We start from the raw sequence: 23664 nt of genomic DNA, 5'->3' as shown, positions 1-23664 counted from the left end.
TGCAATAGAAAAAGAAAAGTAAAGAAAAGGGAGAAGAAGGGAGGGATCGGTACCTGAGAAAAGGGAGGAAGAACAGTCTGTTTGACTGCTGGAATCGGGAAATCGCAAGCAGCCGTAGCTGCTGGTTTGTAGTCGCGATTAGGCTGGTTGGCTACGAGCAGCGAGCAGCAATCTGCTGTTTGACCAGCCTCGAAGCAGCAAGCTGCTGGTCTGTACTCAGCAAGGCTGCTGGTCCGCGAAGAAGCAGCCGAGGCTGCTAGTTGGGTTCGAGCAGCGCGCAGCAAGCTGCTGTTTGACCATCCTCGAAGCAGCAAGCTGCTGTTTGACTAGCCTCGAAGCAGCAAGCTGTTGGTCTGTACACAGCAAGGCTGCTGGTCCGCGAAGAAGTAGCCGAGGCTGTTGGTTGGGTGCGAGTAGCGTGCAGCAAGCTGCTGTTTGACCAGAAATTCGAAGCAGCGAAGCTATTGTTTTGGGACGCAGCAAGCTGCTGGTTCGTGGAAGGGCAGCCAAGCTGCTGTCGGTCGTGAAGGGGCTGCTGGTTGGGCTCGAACAGCTCACACAGCCGCTGTGTTTGACCAGAAAATCGGAGCAAGACTGTTGTTTCAGACGCAAGTTTGGAAACCCGATCGGGAACTGATGTAGCTACTGTTTGTGACCTTTCTTCCCTACCTTTTATTTTAAAGATTGTGGGATTTCTCCTCAATCCTCCGAGGTGAGTCCACGTTAATCCTTTAGAAGTCTTATACTAATTAGAATGATGTTCCATGCCTATGTCATGCTATAATTCTAAATAATCACTTGATTGTTTGAAATAGAGATTTTAGGTTAAAAATGTGTGAACTTGGGAGTTCCGATGTTAGAGAGAGGATGAGTTTAAAATTGGTTTATCTACTAGATGGAATGTACATTTCAAGTATTGTTAGCCTTAAAACCTTAAAAATCTTTATGATCTATATAATGAGTTCTTCCTTAGTAGTAAGGAAATATTTTATTGTTTTAGGACTCATGTGAAAATCTTATTGTTAAATAGGTGTTTTTATGCTTAAGATGTTGCCTTTAACATATCACTGGGATGTAATAAGACAGGGGTGCGAGAGTCGTTTCATTTGTTTGTGTGAAGGATGATGTGATTTGGATCTAGAGAGAGAGAGAGCATAAGCCTAACACTCCCTCTTGAAAATGGCTTGCTTAACAAGTTCTTTTAGCCGCGGGGTTATGAAGGGTTGAGAAGAACGTTGTTCGTAAGAAATTTTTGTAGTTAAAGCACTTGGAGCTTTGAGCGTTGCAATATTGATTAATACCGTATTTTGTTAGAGATGGTAGAAACACCCGTTCTTAATCTAGGCATCAAATTGTTTAGAGTAATTGGTTGTTAATTATCGTCTTATTTGTTATTTTGTAAACGTTTCACTTTTCCCCTTTGTTGGGTGAATTTCTTATTAAACTCTAGTCTTCCACCTTGTATTTTGGTTAAATTTATCTCCTAACTTTTTGTTTGCTCAATCTAAATTTGTAAAAAAAAAAATGAAGGGTATGAAAAGTACATACGCTAAAAACTAAGGGGTGCTCCAGGATATTTAAGAAATAAAAGGAGAAAAGGTGCACTAAACTGAAAAATGAAGGGACTAAATTAAAAGTGATCCATTCTATATGCTTTTTACTCGGATACAGAGGGATTATTTTGTAAAATGTGCACTAATTAAACACACACACAAAGATGGAGGTCCAACCTGTAATTAATCCCGGTTGATTCAATTTTAGTGAAAAAAGAATTACAGTGTATGCCCTAACTTCAATCTCAGTTCCTGCCCTAGACTTCTGGTATGTTTCATCTTCTTTTTCTTGTTTGTTTTTTTTGCATGAACACCAAGTGCGCTGATTCATTTGACATTAATGAGGTAAAAAGTTTGATGAAAACCAATGATGTTGATTTCCTTGACTGGGCCTCTGATTTCCTTGATGGTTTCTGTTGGTTTTCTCTGAGTACCAAATGTTCGATTAAATGCCCCAGTGTGTGATATTTTGTTTTTATTTAACCTAGCACTGACAGAAACTTTGTGGCATTAGGATTTTTTGTAGGAGCATAAAGCTTGAGGGAAATTCTCTCCATTTGTTTTTGTTGAACAAAAGTTCTTATTTTCATACTTGCCACTCACTTTAATTTTGAATTCCACTATTACCATCATAATCTTGTGTTTCCTTCTATAAAGAAGTTCATTCTCTTCATAAAAATAGAAAGTAGAACTAATAAAACCAATAAGATGGTCCGATCGATGTTGGTGGCTGGAGAATCACCATAAAGTTAGGGGAAGGTATCATTTTGTAGAGTTGTACTGCAATCTCGGTGTTTAGGCCATAAAATGCATTGCCATCAGTTAGCATCGGGTTTTTTAGTTGTGAGAACTATGATGGAACCATGAGTATATTAAATTTGAAGCTTTAACCAATATTTGGCATAAATTGCTAATCTTGATGTGTTATGGAGGATTGTTTATCAGCAACATCCACCTGAGGATAATTATTTTCACCATTTTAGGATTAAGAAACTGAGTACTAACATCTTGATATCTTGTTGGAACTAAAGCATAGGGGCCGGCTCTGGTCATAGGCCTAGGCCAGCATGAAGCCCAAGGACATCAAATTTTGAAGGCCTAATGTATATATATATATGGTTCAGTTTTATTTTGGGCCTAAAATAAGTTACCGCTACCACTTACCAGTCCACTCCAGGCAGTCCATCATCATCTCGAGTTCTCGCCTCTCGCCTCGCCTAACCTCGCTCTATCGCTCACTCTCAAAGTCAATCGCAATCGCAAACGCTCTCGCTCTCTGCTAGACTCTCGACTATTGACTCCATCGCTCCAACTGCCGTCGGTCTGCTGCCCTCTCTCGTCTGCGGCTGGCTGGCCGGCCGGCTGCCTGCCTGCGTGACTGCGTTGTGTCTCTCGTCGCTCTCTGGCTCTGCGACTCTGCGCCTGCGACTCTGCCTCCTCTCGCTCTACTAGACTACTACTACTACAGTTAAGTTAGGGAATAGGGACTTAAGTAACTTAGGGTTATTTTATATTTTAATTACTTATTTACTTTACTATTTTTATTTTTGAAGTTTCTAATTCTTGTTAGTTGTTTGATTGCAAAACCTAATTCTTGTTTTATATTCTAATTTTATTTTTTACTCTACTGTTGAGGTTAGCACTTATTTACTTACTATGGAATTAGAAACAAATGACAACCATTTGTTAATATTAGGGCTATTTTACTGTTTATAAGTTGCAATAAATCAGTTGTACATGTGCCATCAGCCCATCACCTGTACCAAGTTCTGGAGATGATTGGCAGTCCTTTTTCCATGGGATGGGAGCAGGGGCAAGATTGTTGATTGTTATATCAATCTTGTGTTGTCTAAGGAAGGGTGGTACTTCTGGTAGAATTAGACAAACAGACTTGTGACTAAAACACATGATGGACTAATGAGCCATTGATGTTTACTAGGAGGACAAAATTAGCTGGTTAAGGGAATAGGGACTTAAGTAACTTAGGGTTATTTTATATTTTAATTACTTGTTTACTTATTTACTTTACTAATTGAAATCAGAAGGCCATTAAAGTCACTTCATGATGCCTTTAGTCAAAGATTCATGATGCTTTTAGTAAGTTTGGAGGAAGGATTGGTTTTTGAATGTATGTTATTCACTTTCGTGCATGAATAAGTAATAGTAATGGAGGGCTTAGGCTGTTGGATTTTACCTGTCTAGTTTTTGCCTGCGTTATACATCTGTGAATGGGTTTTGGAATACTTTACCTCTTCAGTCTTTTCCCAGAGCTATAGAGGCACATCCTTCCTACAGGCTTTTAGGACTCAGGATTGAGCAATCTTTGAATCTTAATATACTTCTCTAATTTATTCTTTAATGGATTTCTTTGCTCTCAACATGAGTTTTACTCCCCATTTATGTAAAATTTGTTTATCCTTATATGTTCAATCTTGTCTGATTTTGTGTTTTCTACTTTCGATAGCAGTACTAACAAGTATACTATCACACAGTGTGAAACAAATACAACATTTTTATGCAACATAGAAAAGAAAAGACGATTAAAGAGATAGTGGCGAGTCAAATAGTAGGGAGAGAGAGGATACATAATAGATTAGAATTTACTGCAAGGAGGAAAACCCTACATAGTAAATTGACTAGTTGTATGAGATATTGAGATGATTAATCATATCATCTTTGCTTCTGTGTTTTTCACTTTCTATAACAGTAATAAACAATATTACCACTACATGATGTGAAACAAATACATCAAAAAGAGAAGACAATTAAAGAGATAAGTGGTGAGTAAATGGTGGGGAGAGAGGATAAATATCAGATGTAACATCCGTGTTTTTACGGTTAATCGTTTAAGAGTGTAGATTTATTTTAGCAAGCCGGTCAGTATCTAGCTACACTTGGATGTTTTTAATTGGGCATCATTTGGACTTTTCGCCGTGGGCACCAAAAATCTCAGGACCGGCCCTACATAGGGATGCCATACTGTTTCCATCCCAATGTTTTAAGTGATCGTTGTTTATTCAAATCATTCACTCAAACTTAGTATGGTCGTAGAAGAAATTTGAGAACAATTATATTTTAATAAGTTTAATGTTTTCAATGGGGAGATCAATTCATTGATCCAAATCCTTACACCATAGAAGAGAAAATAGAAGTAGAAACGAAGAGTGTCTGCTGCATTTTCAATGATATTGGGTGATTTCATGTTAGGGAACTCTTATGAAATTGGTGTCGTTACACAATGAGAGATATATAGTTTCAGATACATCTTCTTGTTTGAATTCCATATCTGTTTTTGTATTCACTACGGATTTTGAGAAATCAACACTCATATATGTTCTTTATCTTAATAAGAATGATACACACGTACACACTAAACTCACCTTTTTGTGTATGTTTTTCTCGATTTCCCTTCTTTGATCCCATGATCTTTTTGATGATTACTATGGATTTTGAGAAAAATAACAATCATTTTGGTTTTTCCTCTTTTGGGTGTTTGTTTCATAAATTTCTCATAACCTTTTTGGTAAATATTATGTGATGCATATTATTTATGGTCTTCACCCGAACAAGAATGTTATACATTCATTAAACTCATATCTTTGTCTCTTTTTTTCGGAGATGAATGCATAAGTTGACTAGGTTCCAAACCCCTTGAAACATAGTATGTTCCAGTTTGGTTTATATTGGGAGCATTTTTTTGGTTTCTGCCCTGAGCATCACAAACCTCAGGACCAGCCCTGCTGCTCCTCACTCCCTATCCCCATCCCTGTCGGGGAACAAGATTCCTTCCCCATCCCCACCTGGGAATCGGGGATTTTTCCCCGTTTACAACATTTAGTTTTTTCTATAATATCTTTATAAATGCCAATTCACGTTTTAAAGGAGATATTATTCTATAACTTCAATTAACCAAATTTTTGGTTGCATTTGTGTAAGAGTAGTTCAAAAATAAATATATCAATTAAGTACTTGATAATCAAAATTTTATGCATCCACATTGTTATATCATCAAAAGTTCTTGGAACAAGCAAACCAGTACTATAATATCGTTTGAAAGTTTTCTAATCGTAGTTCGATGTTTTGTTAAAATGTTGCTTTTTTGCTTTCTGATTTGAAGTAGGGTTAGATGATCAATTCATAACATTAAAGTTGCACTAATCAAATTCATAGCAACTAAAAAGCGTTATGCATTCTATTTCATCAGGCTCTTCTGCGTCATCTGAATGTTGTGCATAGCATTCTCGTCAACAAATATTTTCAAAAGTTACCAATACCGTGGATGGAGAACTTGCACCAATGTTATTCCTTTTGTATATCCCACTTTAAATGCATTCTACTAGCACGGAGAGAGAAAGATTGTGCCTTTTAGGAGGGTATTCATGTAATTGATTACCTTTTTATCTCTATTCCAGGCCAAGCACACATCCAGGGATAGAGAGATGAGTATAGACAGCAGACACCGGACCCTAGGAAGTGGTGTTCTTGATTATCTAAAGCGAATGCAAGCAGAGAATCCCAGTTTCTTTTATGCAATTCAATGCGATGGTGAGCAATCAAATGGAAATGTCTTTTGGGCTGATTCAACTTTCAGGATGAATTACAATTATTTTGGTGATACTGTTAGACTAGACACCTCATACAGAGCTAATCACTATAGGGTACCATTGGTCTCCATCACTGGACTTAATCACCATGGTCAACCCATTTTATTTGGTTGTGGATTGCTTCATTATGAGTCTGAGTCTGCATATGTTTGGCTACTCCAAAATTGGCTTCATGCAATGTCTGGAAACTACCCAGTCTCAATTACAACAGAACCCGATCATCATATTCAGATGGCTGTTGCAGAGGTTCTGCCTCAAACCCGTCATCGTTTCTGTAAATGGAGCATATTTAGAGAAACCCAAGAGAAACTTGCTCAAACGCATCCTACATTTGATAAGGAGTTGGGAAAGTGCATTCATGAGACAGGGACAGTAGATGAGTTTGAATCTTGTTGGCAAGCTCTTGTTGAGAGATACTCCCTCATTGATGATGAATGGGTTCAGTCAATTTACAATGCACGTCATCAATGGGTTCCTGTTTACTTGCAAGAGACATTTTTTGGAGAATTATATACAACCATACCGCTAAACATGTTCTTTGATGGTTATGTGAATGCAACAACATCAATACAGTCACTGGTTAAACAATATGAGGATGCAGTAACAAGTTGGCATGAGATGGAACTAAAGGCAGATTTTGAGACTACTAACACTATGCCACTTTTGAAAACACCTTCTCCTATGGAAAAACAAGTTGCCAATCTATATACTCGAAGAGCATTTATAAAATTTCAAGAGGAGCTAGTAGAGACCCTTGCTAATCCAGCAACTAAACTTGAAGATAATGGGACTGTTGCAACATATCGGGTGGCCAAATTTGGGGAAGAGCAGAAAGCACACGTTGTTAGGTTCAATCCATTTGAAATGAAAGCAAATTGTAGCTGCCATATGTTTGAGTTTTCAGGCATTATATGTCGGCATGCTTTATCAGTTTTTAGAGCAAAAAATGTTCTTACGCTTCCATCTCAATATATTTTGAAGAGATGGACAAGGGATGCCAAGAGAGAAGAATATGTTCCAGAACTACCAAGCAATTCTCAAGACTCTTTGACTGTACGCTATAGCAATCTAAGACAAGAGGCCATAAAATTTGTAGAAGAAGGAGCAAAATCTATACATATATACAACGCAGCATTGGATGCTCTGCAAGTGGCTGCAAAGAAAGTTGCTGCATCAAAGAAACAACGCTCTCGTGGTGTCGTATTAAATGGAGGAATTCGAGAGACTGATCTGGATAAAGGAAGTCAACTAACGCCATATCAATCTAGAGTAACCAATCTCTTTCTGTTCTCTTAATTAAAAGCTTGATTTTATTTCATCCATTTTCACTAGTTACAGTTATCTACAAATTTCATTTATGGACGATCAAATGGGTCACTAGATAAATGGTAACTTTGGTCCATTCTTTGGTATTCCAATTTGCAATTAAGGCTGACTGGAAACAAATACAAGCCACTTTGTTACCATGTCACGTAGTAAGAAACAAAAGAGAATTGGGTTAGTTTGGTTTGACTTTTGAAATTAAGTTATTTGCAATTAACTTTGAAGTTGAAAAGTAATCAGTTTGACTCTGGATCTCAAAGTGGAGATGCAGTATGAGTTGTAACCTAGGACCCTGGGAGAGATTATGGGCATGGGAAAAGAGAGGGAACTGATAGTGCTCATGTTTTGGTTTAAGAAAAAGTATAAGAGATGGAAATGGCATTTAATAATAATGGAGTATACATGTAAAAAATGTGTGAGAATCCTTTCTAACATGAAATGCCAGTTAATAATCTTTTGGGAATCTACTCTTTCAGGCTGAGAAAGAAAAGAAAATTCGCGAATTGAGTGCTGAGTTGGACAACACAAATGAGCGGTGCGAAGTTTATCGTGCAAATCTACTGGCAGTTCTGAGAGATATGGAGGAGCAGAAGTTGAAGCTATCAGTTAAAGTGCAGAATGCAAGGCTAAGCTTGAAAGAATAAATACAGTTGCTGCAACACTGGACTCAACTCTCTCAATTGTTTTGATGTGTCCAGTTAACAGAACCCATGTACAGCCAGGGGAGGTTGCGGGGAAAACCTAAATAAAAAATAAAGAACAGCCTAACAATCATTAGATTAAAAGTTGAAATTAGAAGGGCATACTGTAAATAAAAGTGAATGTTAAGGTTATTTAAATAAGAGTTTAATGAGATTGAAGGGCATAATTAGAAAGGAAAAAAAAGCATTTTATTTTATTTTATTTAAGTTCAATGTTTATCACTCTCTGCATAAATGTATCCCTCTCCTTTTTTCCCACACCTTCTCATATTCTCTCTCTAAACAAACATCTTCTGATCTTCATTTAGACTTAGCAGAAACCATCTACGAAGAACAACAATCAGGGGCTGGACAGTTGAACAAAAGAAGGTAAGGGGCCGTTTATTAAACACTTACCCAGTAAATGCTTACCGGTAAAATTTAACACTATTATGTACTTACCGGGTAAGATTTTAGTCCACTAAAACGACATAGTATACAATAATTTACCTAGTAAGCGTTTACCAGGGTAAGAGTCGTCGTCTTCACTTACCGGGTAAGACTCTTCATCCTTGTCTCGCTTTTACCGAATAAAATTTTTGGTTCTTACTATATTCATCCGGTGAGGTAATGTTACTTGGCAAGTATTTACCTGGGTAAGCGTTTGGTAAACGGCCCCTAAGAGAATAAAACACGGAAAGGACAATTGATCCTTTTTTTTTCTTTCAGCACTTTGTGACCAAACATTCGGTACTCTATTTCTAGTTTTATCTTTAAGTTCTACAACCATTTCTTCCTCTTCTCCTTCATAATTCTCCAACCTTGTCGGATCATCGGTGCTTGAGGTTTATGGGACTTGTCATTTGAACCTATATATATATATATATATATATATATATATATATATATAATTGGGATCATGTGAGACCAATAGTTTTTCGTGAGACTCGTGAGACCAATTCTTAATCCTTGGATTAGATCTACAATCGTCAGATCTGAACATTTATAAACGTCACAAGACTTCTCAATAATTACAAAATTGTCACCGTGTAACTTTAGACCATTAGATCATATGCTTATAAAGTTGATCAATGAACATAAATTGGTCTTACGGGTTTCACGAAAAACCATTGGTCTCACGTGAACCCAACACTATATATATATATATATATATATATATATATATATATATATAGGGGTTCATTCAAGGGAGAACTGGTTAGTTTGTGGTAACCGTGAGATCCAATCTCAGCCACAAATCAATAGATAAATTAGGAAATTTATAATTTTGGTAATTTTTAATTAAAATTTTAATGCAAGGACATTTTAGGTATTTTCTTTCCTCTCCTCTCTCCGTCCCCGTCTTCCGGCCACCGTTCTTCGTCCTCCGGCCACCATCCTCCGGTGATACCACAGTATGATACTCAAGCACATATAAGATGCATTGTGATACCACTGTGTTACATATCTGATCGACCGCACAAACGACCACAGTGTGATACCCAATCACATATATGATGCATTGTGATACCACTGTGGTATCACCGGAGGACGGTGGCCGGAGGATGGTGGTCGGAGGTTGGGGGACGGAGAGAGAAGAGATGAGAGAAAATACCTAAAAATTTTATTTTGCTTTTGTCCCAAAACAGCACCCATGGCCCAATCACTTGCGTCACACATTACCTCAAAAGGTAGGGACCAATTTGGAGTAATGATAATGGGTGCCGAGACAAGAGCATTCTTGATTGTTTTAAAAGCCTTTTTACAATCGGAGGTGAACTCAAAAGCTTGGTCTACATGCAACAAGTTACATAAGGGTTTTGCAATTTTAGAAAAATCCTTAATAAACCGTCGGTAAAAACCCGCATGTCCCAAAAAGCTACGAATGCCTTTGACCGAAGTAGGTTCGGGCAATTGCATTATCACCTCAATTTTAGTTTTGTCAACTTCCAAACTTTTCTTTGAAACCATGTGACCTAAAACAATTCTCTCTTGAACCATAAAATGTCATTTTTCCCAATTTAAAATCAAGTCATGGGTCTCACATCTTTCCAAACTTTTCATCAAATTTTAAAGACAATTTTCGAAATTAGTGCCAATAACCGAAAAATCGTCCATAAAAACTTCCATAGTGTCCTCAATCATATCCGAAAAAATAGACATCATACATCGTTGGAAAGTGGCCGGAGCATTACATAAACCGAATGGCATACGTCGGAAAGCAAAAGTTCCAAAGGGACAAGTGAAAGTAGTTTTCTCTTGATCTTCAGGTGCAATATGGATTTGATTGTATCCCGATTACCCATCCAAAAAACAATAAAACTCCTTTTCGGCCAACCGATCTAGCATTTGATCTATGAAAGGCAAAGGGAAGTGATATTTCTTAGTAGCTAAGTTCAATTGCCTATAGTCCATACAAATCCTCCACCCGGTAACGGTCCTAGTTGGGATAAGTTCGTTTTTGTCGTTGGTGATTACCGTGGTACCACCTTTCTTAGGCACGCATTGTACCGAACTTACCCAACCGCTACTAGCAATGGGGTAAATAATACCCGCATCTAACCACTTCAAGATTTCCTTCTTAACCACTTCTTTCATGATTAGATTTAGCCTTCTTTGAGGTTGTACCTTTCCAACACTATTTCCTTCCAAGATGATCTTATGTTGGCAAAGGGACGGACTTATTCCCCTAATATCAGCTATGGTTCAACCAAAAGTTTTCTTATGGTCTTTCAGCAAATCTATCAACCTTTCCTCTTGTTCACTACTTAAGTTGGAAGAAATAATCACAGACAATTTTTCTTCTTCCATAAGATATGCATACTTAAGATGTGAAGGCAGTGGTTTTAACTCCAAATCGGGTGCTTCTATAATGGACAGGGTTTGGGTTGGTATGTCTTTAAAATCTAACTGTTCAAAGGAAGCTATATCCTCAAGTAAGTCTTCTTCACAAATGTCTTCTGCCATGCCCACGGTGTCTCCACTGTGGACACAGTCGATCAAACTTAGATCTAAATCTTCACCTACTGAGTAAATAGACGAACAGTCCTCAATCTCCCCATTGAACTTAAGAGTCTTAAACACATTGAAAGTCACCTGTTGATCGTTCACTCTCATGGTCAACTCACCCTTTTGTACGTCAATCAATGTCCTACCCGTAGCAAGAAAGGGTCTTCCTAAGATGATCGGAACATTCCTATCGGCTTCATAATCTAACACTAGAAAGTCGGCTGGAAAGATGAATTTGTCCACTTTAACCAAGATGTCTTCAATTTTACCTTTCAGATATGCCAAGGACCTATCCGCTAGTTGCAAAGTCACGGTAGTAGGTCGAACTTCCCCAATTCTCAAATGATTAAAAATGGACAAAGGCATGATATTTATACTTGCCCCAAGGTCACACAAGGCATGACCTACTTCTTTCCCTCCAATAGAGCACGGGATGGTGAAACTTCCTGGGTCTTTTAATTTTTGGGGAATTTTGCAAGTAAGAAGGGCACTACATTCCTTTGTCAAATTAGTCTTCTCTTTTTATTGAGGATGTCTTTCAAAAATTTAACATAGCTAGGCATTTGCTCGAGAGCTTCTACCAAAGGTATGTTAATGTGGAGTTGCTTAAAGATGTCCAAGAACTTCTTAAACTGTACATCCACATTTTTGGCTTTCATTCTACTTGGAAAAGGTAAATCTCTCAGATCTAAATCTGTTGGACCGGTCTTTTTCTGTTGGGGTGTGGGCAGTTTCTGCCCACTGTGAGCAGTGTCAGGTGGAGACTGGGTGGTGCTGGAACTGGGTAGATCTGCTATTTCTGGAATAGAAACTGGAATTTGAGTTTCTTCAGCTGTAGGAAACAAAACTGGAAATTTCGATGTGTCAAAAGAATGTGAAATATTTTCTTGACAAATCGGTTCACTAGGTGTTTCCTTTGCGGTATTAGAGTCTCCCAAGTTCTTATCACTTCTTAAAGTCACGGTCTTAACATGTTCCTTAGGTGTTTCCGTGTCACTAGGCAAAGTTCCTTGAGGTCTATTCTTGAGATCCGCGACAAATTGGCCAAGTTGGGCCTCAAAATTCCTCAAGGTGGCATTGGTTCGGTTTATAAAACCTTTGAGTAAAGATTCGAGTGAACCATTACCCTCCGATGCATTTTGTTGTCTAAGTGCATGTGATTGTGAAGATTGTCCGCTTTGGTACATGTGATGATTACCTTGCATGTGATGACCACCTTGATGAAATCCCGGGGGATTCGAAGGTCGGTTTTGGACTTGAGTTGCCCTGGGGGGTTGAAGTCCCGGATTTCTGGCCCATGAAAAATTCGTATGATTTCTCCAATTTGGGTTGTACGTAGAAGAAAATGGGCTATTTCTTGTATGGTTTCCAACATAATTTACCGAAACGGGGTTTCCGGGGCAAAACTCATAAGAATGATTTTCGCCATAGAAAACACAAGGTTCAGTTATGGAAGAACTAGACATTATGGATTGGACTTGATTTTTTTCCCCATTCAAATTTAAATTGTTTTTAACCAAATTAGTTAAAACAACAATTTGAGCATTTAAAGAAGAAATGACATCAAGCTCATGAATTCCCAAGGCAGATTTAGAAACAACAGCACGAGGGTTAGATCATTCAGTATTATTATTAGAAATTCGTTCCAAAATGTCATACCCCTCGTTGTAGGTTTTAGCTGTAAAAGCGCCACCGGCCGTTGCGTCAAGAATAATCTTAGCGGCACTGAAAAGTCCATTATAAAAGGTTTCCAATTGAATACAATGAGGGATTCTGTGGTGAGGACATTTCCGAAGAAGGTCCTTGAATCTCTCTCATGCATCAGATACCGCTTCATCCTCTTTTTGGCGAAACGTCATAATCTCATTTCTAATTTTTACATTCCTCGTCGGAGGAAAGTATTTTTTTAGAAATTTTTCCGCCAAATCGTTCTAAGTAAGGATCGAGTTTGGTGGTTGGGAATTTAACCATGCTCTAACTCTATCCTTCAATGTGTAAAGGAAAAGCGTCAAGCATAAGGCCTCTTGTGTTACTCTGGGAATCTTAAAATGATCCGTGATTTCAATAAAAGATTTCAAATGAGAGTGTGGATCTTTCGAAGATAATCCCCCAAACTGACCCATTGCGAAAATCATTTGAAGCATAACCGGCTTGGGTTCAAAAGATGTTGCTGTCATTTCGGGCCTACCAATTCCTGAGGCCAATTGACCAAATTCGGGCGTTGCGTAGTCCTGTATGCCTCTAATTTTGTCATCCGCAATGTTAACCGTGGCTTCCTGAGGAGGTGGATTATCCCCCATTGTACGGTTTAAAGTGGGATTTCACCGATTGTTTCTACCTCTTCTTCGTCTCCTAATGGTTCTTTCTAACTCAAGATCAAAAGGTAAAAGATCACCGTGTTGTTGTCGTGGCATACAACACAGGAACAGCGAATGAAACAAATGACCAAGGCTCTAATGAAAATCAATATCTCAGGATAAAAATTGCGCCAGTCCCCGGCAGCGGCGCCAAAAACTTGATGTGCTAAAATCGTAAGTGTGCACACAGTGGGCACAAAGTCCCCAAAGTGGCGGTGCAAGTGCACGCCGACACTATGATCGCTTCAAGTAATAGAGTGGTATAGTACCAAGATCGTTTCCACAGGGACYRGACTTACTGAGAATCAGAGACTTTCATGAACTTCTTGAACATGCTTCGGGTTGAGAAAATATTTGAGTTTTGATTGTTCAAAGCGTTAAAATACGAAATAAACCTTCAATAATAAAATATGGGTATGGGTGTAAGCTTTACTTAAGAATATTGCAGGAACAGTTTGGTTAGAAACTCATGGGACTTCTATAAGAACTCCTATCTCTCGAAAGTGAATTCTTATATACTGTGCCCACAGAGTGCCCACAAAACGTCCAGTTTTATCAATCTTAAACTTGCCGAATTAGCTAATACATAAAAAGATATCTGGTTCCACTAGCCTGAAGATTTATACTCACAACGTATTGTAGTATAAACTCGACTAATATTTGAACATTAGCTAAAAACATGCAAAACCCGCATCTCTACGTGATTATCAAAGACTCTCTCAAATCTTTGTGCATTGACGGGTGTCGAGTCCGGCAAATAATAAAATTTATGAAAATAAGTCTATTATCTCTAAAACACACTTGTAATAGCGATAAGTAGGGTCGTCTCCTCAGGGACTCGGTGTTAACCGTAAGTCCAAGACGTAAATGTGTGCAAATTCATTGACAATAAAACACTATATATAAAAGGGGGGGGGGGGGTTGGAAGATTTATACATAGCCTAAAAATGCAAAATAAATTGAGAACTTAAACAATAATGAATAAATTCTAGTGATGAGTATAACTAGTTCTTTATCAAATCATGTATCATTGACTTGTATAAAAACATTTTCTTAATAGTTTTTAGACCGGTCGTGAGTGTCAACACGCGCCAAACACTCCGCTTGTCTTTATAATTAAACTAACACGAGAAGCTCGATAGATTAGTTCCTAATTGATTAAGTTGATTCTAGTCACGGAMGTAAAATTCAACCTACCAATCGCCTTACGCAATAAACAAGCACCAATCCTAACTAATGAATGGACGCCCGAACATTTAAGCTAGATTACACAGTCCTATAATGCAACCCAATAAACTTGATTGTCTATTGATGCACTATTTGCTACCAAGTGGAAATTAAGAACAATTACGGATTCCTAATCACAACTAGCAATTCAATTTTAGGCTAAAGGATTCAAGGGATCCTTCTCAAAACCAAAATCCCAAAAATGAAAGAACGGTTCTGAACAAGAATTGTGCAAATAAAATTCAATTAAGTTTCAATGTTTAACAAGTCTCAACATAATTCAATTCAAATTAGCTATAATCCCATCACTAGAAACAGAAAATCAGCAACTCATAACTCTATTTTGAAACAGAAATCGAACTTACAGACGGTAGAAAACAGTAGACTAGGAAGAACCTCAATTTGAGAAATCCAAGATTGACTCTAAAATCTGGAAGTCGATTTCAGATTCTTCAAGTTCGGTCCTTTCTTGGCTTCCCGTTTCTGTTACTGTTACTCGACTTCTCCCTCTCCTTCTCGATTTCTGCTGCTGTCCATTCCTCAATCGACAGCCTCTCTGCTGTCCACCTTCGACTGACTGCTTGCTGCTACCTTCTTCTCTCGACTTCTCCCTCTCGATTTCCCTATCTCGACTTCTGCTGCTCTGGTTTTTTTCTCTATCGACAGCCCTTTGCTGCTCTCCTCTCGCCTGCTTCCTCAATCTCTGTCTCGAGCCACAGGTTCTCTGTTTGCCTCTCTCGGTCGACTGCTTCCTCTCGATTGACAGCCCATTTGCTGTCAATCGATCGACAGCCCCCAATTCTATCGACCCCCTCCTTCTCTCCCAATCGAACAGCCCTTAAACACACCTCCATCTCTTGTCGCTACCCACGATCTCCCGTCTCTACCCACGTTTGGCTGCTGCACGATCTCCCGATTTCTCTCCTGCTGACCACGTCTCCCTCGTCTCTCTCTCTCTCTCGCTCGATGGTCTGGGCAGCAGCCCAAGGCTGCTGCTGCTTCTTCTCTTCTTCTTTTTTTCTTTTCTTTTACACAGCTTGGGCTTGCTTTTTGGGCTGTTTTTTTCTTTTCTTTTGGGCTGTTGGACTGCAGTTTCTGTTTGCTGTTTGGCAACAGCAGCTGTGCTGTTTGGCCACAAAAACAATAAAATTTTCAACTTAATTAGCCCCAAGAAGTTATATATCAACTCAAAATTAAATTGGACTTATTTAAGCATCTAATTGACATTAATCTCAGGGTACTTTGACGTAAAAAAAATGTATAAATTTGCACTTATCATGCATCATCTAAGCCGTATTTCAGATCCGCCTATCTCTGAATCAAGGATCTAATATTAACACTTTAAAGTGATCAGCTTATCTGCATTGAGGTTAAGTCCCGATTTAAATGACTAAGCTTAAGAATCAATAAAAATGGCAACACCCAAGTGTGCCTTTAAATTCTTAARCTTGACTCACACCCACACCCAAAGGGGTGCTTAGCTCATAATAAAATTAGAAAACATAGAGGAAACAGAAGAAGAAAAATGCATAAGAAATACTTGAACTGAAGTTTTACTTAAACTGTTGCCCACAGAGGGCATACAATACACAGTGGCGAGAATTAAAGACTAACTACAAAAATAAAATTACAAGCAGAAATTAAACTTGCTCTACTGCTGTAGAGCTTGAGAGAATGTTCCAAGGTTGCTTAGCTAAATTGTTGATGGAGTGGATGTTTTTCAAAAGAGAGAAAAACTTCAATATATAGGAAAAAGTGAGGACCAGACAAACTCTTCGTCAAAAGGAAGAAAATCTTAATCGTCTAGAATGTAAGGACCTCCCATCACCACATGTCTACTTTTTCTGGCCTAGTCACTTTTTCTTGAAATGTTGCAAAAGGTAGAGCTACCTAACCATTAAAACTTGGTAAAGAATACTTTTTCATTAAAATAATGGTAGGAGTACTTTATTGGCATTTTATAACTCAACCAAGCTCATTCTTCCAAGTAACTCAATATTTTTGGATCTGAACTTAGAATCAAATCCCATTAATACCCAAGAGAGTCAGTATTTGAATTGTGTTCAAATCCGACTTGATGAAAATACGCCATATGATGAATGCGAGCAGAAAGTGCGCAGTTTACCAACAGTAATGAGTTTTTTTAGAAAATAATTAAATTCTTGACCTTTCATCACCTCTTAACATATTTTGGACCAAAAATACAGGATAAGAGCAAAATGGGTACCAAAGACACAATAAAATAGGGGTATTGAACAACAAATAACTCTCACAAATTGAGAGTTATCACATGTCGACAATTTATCTTCTTAAAAGACATAGATAACAAATCTCTTTGTTTTGAAAATGCAACTCTCAAGAGTATACTTCCCATGGCATTCAAGTTAATGTGCATTCAAGTGGTTGATCTCTAAGATCATGATACTTTAACACTTTTTAAAGTAACTTGTGAAGAAGTATCTTTTAGTATTTTATAAAACTCAAATAAGATGGCGGAACATCATAATTACAAGACGATGTCCACTTTCTTTTGGTTTGAAATCTTACAATTTGTCTCACACCTAAACTATGAAATTCAGCTACTAATAACTGATCAAAATGCAACATAAAGTAAAAGGAGACATAAATTAAAAACATAAAAATAAGAATGTAAAATGCAATACAAGAATTAAATGTAAGAATGTAAATGCCAGAAGTAATACTTAAATTGAAAGAACTTGGAAGATATATAAAAGTAAAACTACTTAAAAAACCTTACCAAATTTGAAGTGAAGCGACTATCTTGATCGGACACAATGGACAACGGTATCCTGTGCCTCAAGATTACTTCATCAATATATAACTTTTCCAACTTATCCATTGGTAAGGTTTTCCGCATTGCTAAAAAATGTGCACTCTTGGTCAAATGATCTGCCACTACCCATATAGTGTTGTGACCCCTCAACGTTCGCGATAATTTAGTCACAAAGCCCATAGTGACGTGTTCCTATTTCCATCCCGGAATTTCCAAATATTGGAGACTTTCATATGGTTTTTGATGCTCCGCTTTGACTTGAAGGCATGTTACACATCTTTCCACATACTTGGCCACATCGAGTTTCACGACAGGTCACCGATAGTTCAACTTAAGATCTCTATACATTTTCGTGCTTCCGGGATGAATAGAGTGTTTTTACTTGTGAGCATCTTTCAATAGTAATTCCCGATATCCTCCAAACTTGGGTACCCATACTAGACCTCAAAAAGTTTCAACCTCGACTGTCCTCCGTCAATTGTAAGTGTTACTTTACCATGATTTCGTCTTTGAGGTTAACCTCCAACAATGCTTCGACCTGTGACTCTTTGATTTTCTCAATGAAACTAGAGACCACATCAATTCCAGATATTGAACTTTGGATACTCCTATTATACTCTTTTCGAGTTAACGCGTCCGCTATCACGTTAGCCTTGCCTGGATGGTAGAGTAATTCACAATCATAATTCTTGAGTAACTCCAACCATCTTCTTTGATGCATATTAAATTCCTTTTGGTCAAAGATGTATTTTAAGCTCTTATGATCGGTGTAAAGTGTGTACTTCGTTCCATAAAGGTAGTGACTCCATAGTTTTAAAGCAAAAACCATCATCGCCAATACCAAGTCATGGGTTGGGTATTTCCTCTCATGATCCTTGAGTTTTCTAGAAGCGTAAGCAATCACTTTTCCTCGTTGCATAAGGACACAACCCAAACCCAATCTAAAGGCATCACTATACACCACGAGTCCTCGGTCCCTTCGGGTAAGGATAAGATCGGCGCCTTGCATAACTTCCTTTCCTAACTTTTGAATGTTACATCTTGAGTGTCAGTCCATAGAAAATTTGTATTTTTCTTTGTCAATGCGATCAACGACGACACTATCTTGGAAAAGTCTTGAATGAATTTTTGGTAGTAACCGGCTAATTCCAAGAAACTCTGTATCTCAGTCGGGGTCTTAGGTGGCTTCCAATTCATTATAGCTTTGATCTTTGATGGATCCACATTCACTCCATCTTGAATCACCATGTGTTCTAAAGTTTGGACCTCATGCAACCAAAAGTCGCACTTGAAAAACTTGTCATAAAGTTTCTCTTCTCTTAACACTTCCAACACATCATAGAGATGTCACTCATGATCCTCTTCGTCCTTGGAATAGACCAGAAATATCATCAATGAACATGATGATAAATTTGTTTAAGAATGAGCGACAAACCCTATTCATCAAATCCATAAACACGACCGACACATTAGTTAGACATAACGACATTATGAGAAATTCATAGTGACCATACCATGTTTTAAATGCTGACTTTGAAACATCATCTTCTCTCATACGCACCTGGTGGTAACTCGAGCGAAGGTTATTATTTAGAAACATTCTGCCCCTTAAAATTGATCAAACAAATCATCGATCCGGGGAAGTGGATATTTATTCTTCATGGTTACGTTATTCAATTCTCGATAGTCGATGCCCATTTGCATTGTGTCATCCTTCTTTTTAACGAATAAGACTGGAGCTCCTCATAGTGAAGAGCTCAGCCTAACAAAACCTTTCTTAAACACTTCTTGCAATTGTTTCATCATTTCTTGCATCTCGGTCGGTGCAAGATGGTAAGGTGCACAAGCTATTGGCACCGCTCCTAGAACTAAGTCGATACGAAACTCCACCTGATAGTCAGGTGGCAAGCCCGACAAATCATCTGGGAAGACATCCGAAAACTCCCTAACAATATTCACATATTCAATTTTCCTCTTCTTCGTCTTGGCATCTAACACATGATCTAAGAACGATGAAAAGTCGTTCAATAAGCATTTACGAGCTTTGATGGCTAAAATGATCGCCATTTCTCCCTTACGCTTTTCTCCATAGACTAGTACCATATTCATGTCCATTAAGGGCATTTGAATGAGTTTCTTTGCACAAAGAAACTCGGCTTGGTTACTAACCAGTCCATTCCGATCACCACGTTGAAGCCCCCATAGAAAATCCATACCAAACCATTCTCCTCTGTTCTCTAAAGCACACCCACTAAGAATCTCACGAAGCATAAGTTGCTCCCTATTGGCCACTTTCACAATTAATGCATCACAAATAGTACTAGGAGATACATTCAACTTTTTGCAAAAAGAGTTTGGGATAAAAGAATGGTTTGCACCCGAATCAAGAAGTATACGCGTAGGTATAAAGTTGAGTAAGAATGCACTCGACACCATATCGACAATTTCTTTTGCTTCCTCGGTCTTCCTTGCATTCTTGGAGCACTCTCCTTCCTTGGTTGGTTACCCAAGCTAGTTCGTCTCGAACCATCTTTCAATTTGGGGCAATCATTCATGACGTGCCCCATTTCTTTGCATTTATAACCTATGGTCCCCTTGATAGAGCACACACGACTTGAGTGATCAACCTTTCCAAATTTAAAATACATCATCAGATTGGGTTTGCTCTTACATTTAGAACACCATCTTGCATCATTACGGGCATCTCGCCCCTTTCCACTGGTAAAAGATCTTGACTTTTTAAAGGATCCTTGTGAACCTTCCCATTTCCTGTTTTCTCCAACGGAAGACCATTCCTCTTTACCTTGAGCGATGTTCTTTTTTCCTATAAAGTGTGCTTCTCCCATAGCTTCTTGAAGAGTTGTTGGTCCCTTAAGGGTCTACAAGATAAGTAAAACAGTTTGTAGAAGGAGGGGATGAATACAAACACAATATTTTCAAATTTAAAATGTATATTGATAAAGAAGATCAATACAAATTTTACAAGACTGTTTGCGGAAAGATAAGGTAAGAAAAATATATCTAAACAATCTTTGGTTACACACGAATCTTAGCAAAAGAGAAAAGAAATGCCGTAAAGAAAAGTTCTTTTACTTAAGCTAGGAAATGCTCAAAGTAAGAATTAGGTTAAGAGAGTGAGTTGCGCGCACTCTGCATGGAGAAGACACTTCTATTTATACCCAATGCGTTAAATGTTCATTTAATGCAAAATGGTAGGGTTAGAGTGCGTGTCAAACCTTAAGAGGAAAGTTTGTCCTTTGCTACAGTGAATAGTACAAAAAACACTATTCATGAGCAGACATCCTTACCTAAAGTTGGTGGGCAATAGAGTCAACTAGTCGGCTCCGTACCGTACCAACGTTTAGAAGGGTATGGGTTTGTCCTTTGTATGCATAAGGACAAGACAACAACAATCATGCTAAGCAAGCTTCCTTTGATCGCTGAACGCTGGAATAACCGGGAGGTCTCTTCAGCATTCGCTGAGGTTTGAGCAGTTTTCACACATATGTAGATAGACTTGTAATCACTGAGTAGCGCTTCAGATCACGTACTTGCCAGTCTCTAATCTTCAGTTTCAGTCTTCGACATTAACCTAATGTTCTTTGGTGTGAGTGTTGTCTTCTTGAAGTATCGCTGTCTCTGATAGAATTACAATGCAAGTTCTTCAGCGATCACTGAACAGGCTCAGTGATGATCGCTGGAACTGAAAAGACAGAAACATAAATACAACGTATAAGTGAAAAAGGATTATCATCAAATCACTGAGAGAGAGGATCAACAAGAGTCGATACCTTATAATTGCATACTGACGTTTTCATCTCAGTTGGTAAACCTTTAAGGTAGGCTTTGACTTTGGACTTCTTATCCGAGGTTAGATGCCCCACGAGGTCAAGCTTCTCAATGAACAATCTTGAGTAGTCGACCACAGTTTTATCTCCCTTCTTGAGAGCCTGGAATTTGTTCTTGATCGATCCAATGCCCTCTCATTGCAGTACTTGTCTAAATTTTTTCCCTTAAAGACCTCCCAAGTCAAGAGTGGATGACGGTTGCTCCAAAGGCGGACTTGGTGACATTCCACCATCTAAGGGCCTGACCCCTTAGCATCTGTTTCACTTTGCTCGCCACAATCACTTGAATCAAAAGCCTGTTTGATCTCTTGAATCCAATTTATGCATGCGACTGGATTGGTAGTTCTTAAGAACCTGGGTGGTTTGCTACATAATAAAGTCTTGTATGAACAAACTTTTTCTCCTCGCCTCACACTGACAACTTGTTCCTCGGTACCAACGACATTTGCAACACCGCCTTAACCACCTACAACGTTTTCTTCAATAGTCTCATGCCTTCGATTACTGTTTTCTAGCATTTTCATGAACCTTTCTTCTCGTCTATCCATCACTGAGTTCATTGCTTGTAGAATATTGGCCATCATTGCAGATTGGAGGATCAAATTACTGAACAACTGGGCACCTGTGTTCAAGTTGTCTGTGGCACAACATCAATCCTACCCCTTAACATTGGAGGAATTGGGGAACTTGTATGTTATCGGCTTACCTTGGTGGTTCTCGAGCCGTCACACTCGCATCATTACTGTCATCTTGAGTTCCTTGTCGACTTTGTGTGTCTACCATGCTGAACTGTCATACACATGGCAAAAATCATACCGGTTAAATCTATATAAGATTAACAATTGGCACATACTATGACATATAATAATAATAATAATAATAATAATAATAATAATAATAATAATAATAATAATAATAATAATAATAATAATATGCTAAATAATAATAGTAATTCAAATATGTACACATGACAATAAAATTCGTAATAATATTGGCCATAATGATATTGTGAACATATTTCACATGATAATTTTTGATACTATCACTATAAATCTTAATAAATGTATTTCTGTCAAGTCTTAGGACATCTCTTCCTAAGATTCTAGCCAAATCCTCACCAATCGATAATTAAATTGATCAGTTTAAGTTTAGATATTCTATAATCATACCTAGTTCTTTTAAAATATAAGTCTGATACCAACTTGTAACACCCTAAAATTTTAAAGCGAGAAATATCTTTCATACAACTCGAAATTTCCATAAATATAAAACAGTTTAAATCTTTGAAGGAAACTTCACTAACCAAGCACAAAATCAAGAATTAAAACCTAAATAAGAACCCAATAATCTAATCTCCCTAGATTGTAGTCTGAGTGTTACTATATCACCAAAAATTCAACTTCCACTCAAGTGCTTCCCAAAGAAATCTCTACTCTTGATGCTTCTAGCAGCACCAACCAAGTCCCTTAGGCGATCTTTGATCCACAGGAAAATCACATAATCTAAAACAAGTGTTAAACTTGACGCCTAGTGAGATCACACACAAAAATAACTCTTAAAGTAGATAATGGAAATAAATTAAAATGTTACCCGGTCCGCAATAGTGGTACAATACCGTGTACCACAACAAGTTGTCCCAACTTGGATGTTATACACAAGAAACATCTCTCGATGACGGGGCAGACCCGTTTCCATCAAGGTGGAGGGAACAAAAAAGTACCCCTAGTGTCTACTCCAAAGAGTTACACCTCAAGGACTTTAGTGCCTACCCATTCCTCTAGCCAAGTTTCACCTCAAGAATCCAATGGATCTTTGGGTTTAAATCCATCTGGTTTCACTTTTTAACAATAAAAAGACGGTTAGTGGAGCTAATTTTTGTTTAAAATGCTCTCTTAAGTCCTTGAATCCGTCTACAAACAATAAAACACCACTTCCCGTCCGACTTGCATGTGTTAAACAAAAGTTAGCTCCTCTTTGTTGTTAAAGTGAAACCACATGGATCCTTCGATGAATTTTAGGGTTTAAGGACCAAAAACCAGAAGGACAAATTTTGTAATTTACCTTATACTAGTTGTGTACCCGCGCAATGCGGCGGGAGCCATGAATTTTAACGATTTTGAAGTTTCACTGGTTTTATAAGATAAGATTTAACGATGATATATGTTACACTTGTCTTTACATATTAATACAATTTGAATAAATAAGAGTTATGGTTCCAATTACAGACTATCAATGAAAAAAATTGTATGACAGTTTAAAATCCAATATA

General features: G+C 38.0%; 1 protein-coding gene and 1 non-coding gene across 4 annotated transcripts; both read left to right on the top strand.

Moving 5' to 3' along the window:
* The first annotated feature begins 66 nt into the window (after positions 1-66).
* Positions 67-8430, top strand: LOC112499605 (protein FAR1-RELATED SEQUENCE 9). Of its 3 annotated transcripts, XM_025102914.1 has the most exons (4): positions 67-712; positions 5758-5863; positions 5966-7426; positions 7957-8430. In XM_025102914.1, exons 2-4 carry the CDS (start codon positions 5777-5779, stop codon positions 8122-8124), a joined length of 1716 nt encoding a protein of 571 aa, XP_024958682.1. In that variant the 5' UTR covers positions 67-712; positions 5758-5776; the 3' UTR covers positions 8125-8430. The 3 variants fall into 3 exon arrangements, with proteins under 3 accessions (XP_024958682.1, XP_024958683.1, XP_024958684.1); XM_025102915.1 differs by lacking the exon at positions 5758-5863; XM_025102916.1 differs by lacking the exons at positions 67-712; positions 5758-5863 and adding an exon at positions 2739-3020.
* Positions 8431-12939: 4509 nt separating this feature from the next.
* Positions 12940-13046, top strand: LOC112499781. The gene has a single exon (XR_003067301.1). It is a non-coding gene; the product is annotated as a small nucleolar RNA R71 (small nucleolar RNA).
* The last annotated feature ends 10618 nt before the right edge of the window (positions 13047-23664 follow it).

This window comes from Cynara cardunculus (genome assembly GCF_001531365.2).
Source record: "Cynara cardunculus var. scolymus isolate 2C chromosome LG 16, CcrdV1, whole genome shotgun sequence".
NCBI classification, from domain to species: Eukaryota; Viridiplantae; Streptophyta; class Magnoliopsida; order Asterales; family Asteraceae; genus Cynara; species Cynara cardunculus.
The sequence above is the reverse complement of the archived record's forward strand: the minus strand, read 5'-3'. Positions and strand labels throughout refer to the sequence as shown.